Source organism: Octopus bimaculoides, chromosome 4, assembly GCF_046866305.1.
Source record: "Octopus bimaculoides isolate indiv1 chromosome 4, ASM4686630v1, whole genome shotgun sequence".
In the NCBI taxonomy this organism is placed as follows: Eukaryota; Metazoa; Mollusca; class Cephalopoda; order Octopoda; family Octopodidae; genus Octopus; species Octopus bimaculoides.
Window position 1 is genome coordinate 86,857,625 of NC_142931.1, and position 10,298 is coordinate 86,867,922.

The 10,298-nt window shown below is 36.6% G+C and overlaps 1 protein-coding gene across 1 annotated transcript; it reads right to left on the reverse strand.

Moving 5' to 3' along the window:
• Positions 1 to 1,000: 1,000 nt before the first annotated feature.
• On the reverse strand, positions 1,001 to 10,060 carry LOC106879664 (rRNA methyltransferase 3A, mitochondrial). The gene is made up of 4 exons (XM_089350926.1): positions 9,708 to 10,060; positions 5,473 to 5,717; positions 4,792 to 4,950; positions 1,001 to 1,677 (listed from the first exon to the last, which is right to left on the reverse strand). The coding sequence occupies exons 1-4, from the start codon at positions 9,992 to 9,994 to the stop codon at positions 1,118 to 1,120; spliced, it is 1,251 nt and encodes a 416-aa protein (XP_089207052.1). The 5' UTR covers positions 9,995 to 10,060; the 3' UTR covers positions 1,001 to 1,117.
• Between the last annotated feature and the right edge of the window lie 238 nt (positions 10,061 to 10,298).

Below are 10,298 nucleotides of genomic sequence, written 5' to 3' on the forward strand. Positions count from 1 at the left end.
TCGTTTCTTACCCATGAGAAACCTTCCATCTTACTTCTTGCACACCACACACATCGACTTAGCAATGCTCCAGCATTTCAATAATCTCACCAGACCTACCTTTCATAGTGCCAACGTTGATAGCAGCAACCCTAGAATTGTGTAGTTTCTCTAACACATTAACTCTTCTTCAAATTTCAGTATCTTGAGATCAGCCCTGTCTACTTGTATATTTGATATATGGCTACTATAGAGAAAAGTTAAATAGATTTCCCTTTAATTCTATTTATTTTATGGGCTTGTATTTCTATTGGGAAATAGAATATTAAAAATCAAAAAACTCAGCTGAGTTCATTGAAATAAGTGCTCAAAAGCAATGTTAGTAGATCTTCGTTGTTCAACCAGTATATACTAATGGCTGGGTATTCCACACACATGTATGGCACAGTTGTATGTCAAGGCTGTACTTTCTGAATTACAAGTACTTTCCAACTAACGGGCTTCAGTATAGTTTCTGTCTAACCAATTTCATATAGAAAATAAAGGTTGGCCTGAGGATGATATGAAGCTTGCTTCCCAACCACATGGTTCCGGGTTCAGTCCCACAGTGTGGCACTTTCGAAAAGTGTCTTCTACTGTAGCCTTGGGCTGACTAAAGCTTTGTAAGTAGATTTGGCAGATGGAAATTGAAAAAAAGCCTCTTGTGTGTGTGTGTGCATGTGTCTGTGTTTGTCCCCAATCACCACTTGACAATCAGTGTTCTTTCAGACAAACGAGTCTGATAGAATAAGTACCGGGTTTAAAAAGAAAAGTACTGGGGTTGATTCATTCGACTAAAAACTCAAGGTGGTACCCCAGTATGGCCACAGTCAATGACTGAAACAAGTAACATATAAAATAAATTCTACATTGTAATATCACACCTAGAACCTCATGATTGTAAAGCAAACTTCTTAAACATTTGGCCATACTGCACCTGTCAAAAGTAATATTAAATAGTAAGTACAGCTCAACGAGTGCAAATGTGAAATTAAGCTTTGGGTATATTTAAATATATTCTCACAGAAATTTCATCAATCCATATAAAACATATTTTACATACTGCACTTTCTAATCTACTGAAATCAAAGTTAATATGTTATACTTGGCGAGAACTATTCAGTTGCTTCCGAATTTCAAACATAAAAATAGAAGCAGCCACAACATTATTTAGGCTATCAACTCCATTAGCCAATGGAATGGATACATACTGGCCATAATGTTTGAAAGCAAACTTTTTAGCATCAGCACTTAGTCCATGAGCTTCATTGCCAACTACAAGAACAATCTCTTTTCCTGTATAAGAAACCCGGTGATACACATTGTGAGATAGTGGTACTTTGTGGTACATTTCCTCCTCAACAGATAAGTCTATTTTGTTTTCTTGTGTCTCATCACTGTCTGACTCACTGGTCTCTGAGTCATCATCTATTGACTCATCACTTTCTGATTGTCTGATTAATTGATCAATATCTTCAAAACTGTAATGGGGATGCAATTGCTGTATTTCATTACTCAAAGTTGATGCCAATAGTACTTGAGGCTCTTTTTGCAGGTAGTTTGACATGCTTCCCCAAGATATATTGTTAATGATTGGAACTCGGAAATGTGATCCACAGGCAGATCGTAGTACTTTAGGCTCCCAGATATCCACACACCCTAAAAGATGAAAGCATATTTAATTAGTAAATAATATAATGTTCAAGTTTATAAATAATGCACATAATTAATTTATTCATATATTTTATTAATCAGTATCAATCAGAGAGGGTGTATGGAATTTTAATCTAAAAAGAACTTTTATTTTATTTGCTTTTATAATGTCCAATTTAAAATTTTTATCTAAGAATTAAAACAATCAATAAAGAATAAATTATTCAGACACAATGTGAATGCAAAACAATAGTTAAGTTAATACTGTTTTCAAATTTTGGCACAAAAATTTGGGGAAGGAGGGAAGTTTAAATTGATTACACTGACCCCAGTGCTCAACTCATACATATTTTTATTGACCACAAAAGGATGAAAGGCAAAGTTGACCTTGGCAGAATTTGAACTTCTCCCTCCAGTATTTGGCATTTTAAAAATAGCTGAAAGAAGTTTATAAGATAAAATGCCACTAAACATTTTGCATGGCATGCTAACAGTTCTGCCAGCTTCTTGCCCAATAGTTAAGCTAATATTACTATGTTAACATAATGAACATAACAGAGCTAATTATGTGGAAAGGAAAAGACAATATTAGTCAATGACTAATATTATTTTAATTATCCTGGCATATAACGAAGACAACTTCAGATATGTTTCTGCTTAACTAGATATCCTCAGTAAAGCTTAGATTACTGCACACTTGCTGAAGTATGATTAAAGCTGGCATTGTTGAGGACAAATAATAGTGAAACATATCCAAAGTGTAGAGACATAACCAAACACTGGTGTACAGTTAAACTGATAGACTACAGTTTGGACAGAGAGTTTTGTTAAGATGACGTGGTTTGATGAGAGGCTTCCAATCTAAGAGGTGAGAAATGGTTGAAGTCCATTCGCTTTGTGGCTGTGTGGTAAGAAACTTGCTTCCCAATCACATGGCACCTTTAGCAAGTGTCTTCTACTATAGTCTTGGACTGACCAAAGCCTTGTGAGTGGATTTGGTAGACAGAAACTGAAAGAAGCCCATAAGTACCAAGCTTAACAAAAAAGAAAAAAAAACTACTGGGGTCGATTCATTCAACTAAACAATTCTCCAAGGCAGTGCCCCAGCATGGCCATAGTCTAATGACTGATATAAGTAAAAGATAAAAGATAACAGTATCTTAGCCAGGAGGTTCTCATGACAGTCAAAAAAACTTTGTTCTGCTCATGTCAAATACAATAACACTGCTTCGGTCAAAACCATCAAAAGCTTCAGACCACTGGTTGGTAATATTCTTTATACATAAACCATAAACTCCTACAGTTAAACACATTAGTTCATTCAAATTAGTGATGGTCAACATCAGGGGAGAAGAGATTTATAACATCTTGAGCAGCATATACAGTTCATCAGATAGAACAGAATATCTTTTCTTCTTTACTTGTTTCAGTCATTGGACTGCAGCCATGCTAGACAGAGCATTACCTTGAAAGGCTTAGTTGAAAAAATCATCTCCAGTACTTATTTTTCAAATCTAGTATTTATTCTATTGGTCTCTTTTGCTGATACACTAAATTATGGAGACAAAGCCAAACCAACACGAGTTGTCAAGCAATGGTGGGAACAAATGAAAATATACAAACACACGCATGGCAAGTTTCTGCTCACCAAATTCACTCAAAGAACATTGGTCAGTCCAGAGCTATAGTAGAAGACATCTACCCAAGGTGCTGTACAGTGGGATTGAACCCCAAATCATATAGCTACAAAGCAAGTTTCTTAACCACACAGCCATACTTGTGGCTATAAATGTTAATATATGTAATATTTCAGTAGCAAATCATGTTTAATTAATGCTAGAATATATATTGATTTTCTCATTGTATACTACGTATATAAAGAAAAGATCATCATCATTATCATAAGATGTCTGTTTTCCATGCAGGGTTAGGATGTTTAGACAGGAACAGGTAAGTCAGAAGACTGCACCAAGCTCTGCTGTCTGCTTTGGCATAGTTTCTGTGGCTGGCTGTACCCTTCCTGATACCAACCACTTTACAGAGTGTACTGGGTGCTTTTTATGTGACACCAGCAACAGTGAAGTCACCAGGTAACTTGCAAGACAAGACCCCTTCAAGTGAGGTGGGAGTAGTATTGAGAGAGAGAAAGGCGTCTTGCATTAGAAGAAAGACATGGCTTCCTCAGATGGAGAAGAGAACGAGGAGAGAAAGATGGTGAAGATGTGATAGAGAGCAGGTAGTGGCCCATACACCCAAGTTAGAGGGTGATGTATATAGTGGGGTGGACTGAAGATAGAAGATGGGTAGGCAGGTGAGTTCATAAGATTTCAAAAGGAGAATGGTAGCTAGAAGTGGTGAGGAAGGGAAGGGATTTAACAGTTGCATATTATGTGTAGATAGGTAAGTGGACACATGAGGGAGAATGGAGGTGATAAGTGAAACCACAGTGGTGAGCATGGGTGGATTGTAGGAGAGAGAGGGTGTCATGGACATGGATCTTACTTTGCTGGGCAGGTCATTTCAAGCACAGCATATCACCAGTAGTCTCAGTCCTTTGTCATCTCTGTTAGGCTCAATATTTGAAGATCATTTCTCACCACTTTATCACATGTCTTCCTCTTCCACAGATTCCCTTCATATTTTGAGATTGGCACTTCTTTACACAGCTGTCCTTGTCCATACACATCACGTGACCAAACCAGTGCAGTCTTCTCTCTGGCATACTACATCTGATGCCTCTTATACCCAATTTTTCTGTCAAAATATTTACACTTTGTTGTACATGCAGAGTGCCATTGCACATCCAGCAGAGCATGCTGGCATCATTTTTTTTTCAAGCCTTCACATGTCCTCTGCAGTCAGCCCATGTTTTTTTGTCATGTAGCATAGCTGTCTGTACACAGGCATCACAGTTTACCTTTCACTCTGAGGGAGAGGCCCTTAGTAACCAATAAAGGTAACAGTTCTCTGAACTTCACCCAGCCAATTCTTATTTTAGCAGCTACCTTAATTACTTTCTCTATCATGCTACTGTCAACTCAGATAGCTGGTCTCTCTGTTGGTGGCCATATTAAATAGACTTTCCTTAAATTATTATATGCTAGATAAAATATTACTTACCTACAGATGCAAGAACTTTTGAACAGCCAACAGCAGCAGCAGATCGTATCAAAGTACCCATGTTACCAGAGTCTCGGATATTATCAAGAATAATAGTTAAAGGAATTGACTTAGTCTGAGTAACAAGGGATTCTCCAGTACTTGGCATTTTGAAAATAGCTGAAAGAAATTCAAATACTTTCAGATTTTATTAAAAAAAAAAAAAAAAAAAAAGACAAAAAAAGCATGGTCCTTATAATTTTGTAAAATAAGATAGGCGCAATGAAAGCATCAATCTAAATCAGGGCCTGTTTGATATTTATTAAACCAATTAAAATTATTAAAATATATCATACTGCACCATGTATACAGTATAATGTTTATAAGATGAAAATTAAAGAGAAAAAGTGAAAAAACAGGATATAATTTCACAGATATAGGTACAAATTAATACACTTCTGAAGCAGAGAATGTTTAATCTATATCAGTCGTCTTAAAAAAAGTAAAAAACAAAACTATTTTTAACACATCATATGCAAATTAATTGACTTAATAAAAACAAACAAACAAACAAAAAAAGGATATGTTTAGTCAATACAGAGTACAGTAAATTGTGGTATTGTAGAGTATTCCTGGATAAGAGGTCCAGTACAGCATATGAAAGAAAAAAAATTACTTGTAGAAATAAACGGAACTTCTTACCTGCAATGCCAGATGGTGTAACAACATCTGACCATAATTTCAAATGTTTATATTGAACTTTATAGATAGGAAATTTACCAACAAGATGAGCTGGTAGACTGACTGGCTCTACTTCACTTGTTACATACATGACAGAACACTCAGCACCACTTTCCAATGCATCCATAATCAGTCTTTTACCTTCCAAGAAAATTTTTCCAGTTTTATAACGAGTCTTTCTAGATTTGGCAATATTAATCTCGGATCTGAAAGAATTAGATAATATCAAAGATAAAAGAACATGAAATCTAATAAAGAATAATATTAATTTCAAATTTTGGCACAAATGCTCAACTGATTCTTATTTTATCAACCCTGAAAGGATGAAAGGCAAAGTTGATCTCAGCTGAATTCGAACTCAGAATCTAAAGATAGATGAAATGTTGCTAAACATTTTGCCCAACATGCTAACGATTCTGCCAGCTATCGCCTTAAAGAATATTGATATTATAAACAACATATCATGTATCTTGAAATACTAAAACAAACTGTATGAATTAACAATTCTGCAGAATTGCTCAACTTGTTAAAAAAAAACAAGCTAAGGCGCAGGAGTGGCTGTGTGGTCAGTAGCTTGCTTACTAACCACATGGTTACGGGTTCAGTCCCACTGCGTGGCACTTTGGGCAAGTGTCTTCTACTATAGCCTCGGGCCGACCAAGGCCTTGTGAGTGGATTTGGTAGACGGAAACTGAAAGAAGCCCATCGTATATATGTATATATATATATATATATATATATATATATATATGTATGTGTGTGTGTTTGTCCCCCCAACATCGCTTGACAACCGATGCTGGTGTGTTTACGTCCCTGTAACTTAGCGGTTCGGCAAAAGAGACCGATAGAATAAGTACTAGGCTTATAAAGAATAAGTCCTGGGGTCGATTTGCTTGACTAAAGGCGGTGCTCCAGCATGGCCGCAGTCAAATGACTGAAACAAGTAAAAGAGTAAACGTCCTTTGAATCACACCCAGCTGACTTTAAAAAAAGGATAGATACACTGGATAATGTTATCTGAAAGTAGGGGATTGTCACAGCTGGAATGCTTTACTCAGAAGTCTTCTTAAGGCTGACTTTGGGCTAAACAACAAAAAGTTATCAATATTTAAGAATTTGGTCAATTTTAATTCTGATCCCTAGATATACTTTCGTTATACTCTCCCATACACAATATGCTATGAGAGAAATTTGATTGGAGAAATGGCACAGAAGCCTGTATATGAGTGTGTGTGTCTATGTTTGTGTTTACTGGAGTTAACACACAAAGCACAGAGGGCCACGATCGTGGCCGTCAGGCAATGGTCGACAGGCCACGATCGTGGCCCAGATAGATGCATTTAATTTATGGGCGTTTGTTGGGTTTAACATGGCACTCAAAAGCTCCAATACTCCCCAGAATGCAAGAAGACGATTAGTTCAACTAATGACTTTTCAGATGATGTAAAACTTGCCACCATTACATACTAAGATATTTAAACTATTTTTTGTGTTTTAAGTGTGCATGGTAGTCTCATTTTCATGAAATGTGTTCAGCAGTCCATGCTATATTTAAATGTAAATCCCAGCGCGTTATGGGTTAATACTTAGTGGCGGTTACTACCTAAAGGGAGGTAACTCTTTGAATGAAAGTAAATAAGTAGGCGAACTGAGCTTTTCGAGAGAGAGAAGAGAGAGTGATAAAATGAATGCAAGACAAAGTACTGGAGCCAAAATAATCTACTAAAATGCTCGAAGGTTGTGCTCTAGCATGGTTACATTCCTATGATTGAATGGCTGAGTCATGTCCGCGACTACTGAACAATCAGTGGGGTGTATCTTGTTCTAAGTTTAACTATTATCCATAGATATAAGACTCTAATTTTAAAGTGGTTCATTCCATCTAACTGCAAATAAGGTTACACAACGAGAAGCTGTTTGAATTAACATAGGATATTCTCGAAATAGCAGCTAAGTCTCTAAATCACAACCTCCTGCTTAAAAAAAATGGAAGGAATACAATGGATATTAACTGAAAGAAAAGTCAGGGGATTATCACCGATGGAAAGTTATGCTCTTAGGCCTACTAATTAAGACTACTTCGTAATTAACAACACGTTATTAGCTCACAGTATTGAAACAGACGAGGAAGCAACTTCACTAGAAATCTTTGCGGGTACTTCATTTTACAGTTACAGGAGTTGTCGGTAAATCTAAGGGAGTTAACAAAATAGTTATATAAAACCGTATCTATAAATGTTTCTGTTGAGGGGAAGCAACTGTGGCCATTACTTACTTGAATAGCTGGCAGTTGACAGCTATTCAAGAAAGAAATCTGGATGGGAATGAAGCAACTAGAGTGCTTCTATGTGGTCACTGGACCTACTAGAAACAACAACCCAAACTCGCCCTTACTGACTTAAAATAGGAACATAGGATAAGACATGTCTGAAAGAAAAAAAGTAATGAATGAAAAAAGCTTTTGAGTAGAAGCTTAATCTGAGACTAAACAACAGTAATAAAATGGACTGGATGGAATTTTCAGGTCACGTCTTGAGGTGGAACGATTGGAAATATGGTTGGTATTAAGAACACAGATTAAGTGAAGAGAGGAAGAGAGATTGGTGGGCTAGGGTTTGAAGAGTATGCAACTAGGTGGCAGGCTGTAATAATAGTGGTTGAAAAGATAGAATAAGAAGACAGGGAGTCTGTGATAGGGGCTGAGCTAAAAAAATTTTTAGTCCTGAAGACGGTTAAACTCCAGAACGCAGTTTTAACTATGCTATGGAAGTGAGATTGCCAGATGAGGTCATCAGAGATTGTGAGGCCTAGCGTTTGCAGAAACGTTGAGCGTTTTAGTTGTTGTCTAAGACTAAAGAGAGTGAAGGTGTGTTTTTCTTCTGTTGGCAAAAAGTTATGTCCCCATATAAGAACGTTTTGGGTGTCTGTTCATGGAAGCAGTGTTGGTTTGACTCAATGTGTATAGATTATGTGGATGACACTTGTTTGCAGAAGGTGGGATCATGTTATCGTTTGTATGAATGGGCTTTGTTGATACTGTTTGGTACTGAGTGAATACTGAATAGATCTACGATAAACGCATCCCAAGCATGGCCATCCCATCGTCTTATCCTATGTGCAGAGAACGCAGGATCACATGAGCCAAAGTAATTTTTAGGTTGTGATTTGAGGGAAATTGGGGTAAAATTTGGTTATTTCTAACTTGTCGTACGACCACGTAGATGCTCCCAAGTTGGGTCGAAATGAGCATCTGTAGGAGGTAGATTGGTAATCTAAAAGAGAAAATGAAATTTAGAGAGTCATAACCCAGCGTTGAAACACGATAATTTGAAGGAATGTGGACAAGAAAGAGGTTCGTCTGCGCACAATGAGATGGTGCGACCTGGCACGAAACTTCTAATCTGAGAGACTAAAAAAAAGGCGTGGTTTTCGTGCCAGAAACAATTAAACACTTTGCTTCTAACAAATGCAACGAGTATTTACACCGAGTTTTTCACGGACCAGGAACGATTGAGATTGAATAACAAAAGTGGAACCCGCGAGATTTGGCTGAATGGAAGCCGTACAGATCGTGGAAGGAGGGATTCAAGATGAAATTAACGTACTAAATAATCAGTAACAGAGTCACGAGTTCTTTCAGCATAGCTAAATGAAAACATTATATTTTACTGTTATATTAATTTGTCCGAATATTTTATATAAATATCTGAATTATCATCAGGCGAGTACATCCTTTTTGATCCTTCACCAGTTCCAACTTACTTTCGATTTGTTAATTTCACCTTTATTTCCACAATCGAAAAGTAACATAACTTGGCAGATAATAATACAAGCATCTTACATCTACTTTATGAACTATATTACGAATAATGAAGCAACTACGGGCTAATATTTCTTACAAACTAAAGGACGATTTAACGATGGAGCTATTCAGCTGCCGTCCATAAATAGAAATAACAGCCAAATGTCCTTTAAATCATACATCCAACATCTTAAAGAACATGATTAAATAAACAATATCTAAACAAAACGAAGTGACGGAATGGACGCGATCAGAACACCTTTGTTCAAGGGACTGCTCGAACTCTGGGTTGACCATCGTAAATGTTTGAACTTCGCATAGCATTCTTCTGAAATAACTTCACTTAATACAAATACAGTGTTCTGAAGAAAAGAAGGGAAGAAAGTAAGCTAACCCGAATCTTGGATCTTCTGATGAAAGTTTTTCGCTATGAAACATCAAAGCATTTTCTTGCGTTCCAACTATTTTGTCTTTTCTTGTGTTGAATTTTGAGTCTTTCACTTTGTTAATTTTCGGTTGAAGGAAACCTTTCTTCGTTAATATTTTCTTTCTTTCTTCATCAGGGGAAATCGTATTAATCATAGGTCTGTGGACTCCAAAGGAATGTTTTCCTTTGCACAAACAAGCCTGAGGTCTCGACCGAGAACCAGTAAACAATATCGTCCTTAAAAAGACAGCCATGCTTGCATAATGTACGTGACCGGACACTTCCGGGTGCTCTTTAGCTTTGGGTTTTCAAGTACGCTCTTCTGTCATCTGAACGGTTTGTTTAGTTGTTTGTGTTGGTTATATTTACTCGAAAGAAATATACTTGTTTTATCTTAATCACGTTACCAAAATTAAGAACTAACTGTATTATTTTTTTTTATTAATATCTAAAATGAAATATAATTTGTAGGTTGGCAGAATTCTAGTTTAGGCAATCCATATAACCCTTCATAACGTTCATATATTTTTCGCGAATTCGTATTCTACACACGGGAAT

Coding starts and splice junctions, on each gene's coding strand:
- LOC106879664 (XM_089350926.1), bottom strand. CDS start 9,994: ATGGCTGTCTTTTTAAGGACGATATTGTTTACTGGTTCTCGGTCGAGA. Junction 5,718..9,707: donor TCAGAAGATCCAAGATTCGG/GTTAGCTTACTT, acceptor TAATTCTTTCAG/ATCCGAGATTAATATTGCCA. Junction 4,951..5,472: donor TACACCATCTGGCATTGCAG/GTAAGAAGTTCC, acceptor AATTTCTTTCAG/CTATTTTCAAAATGCCAAGT.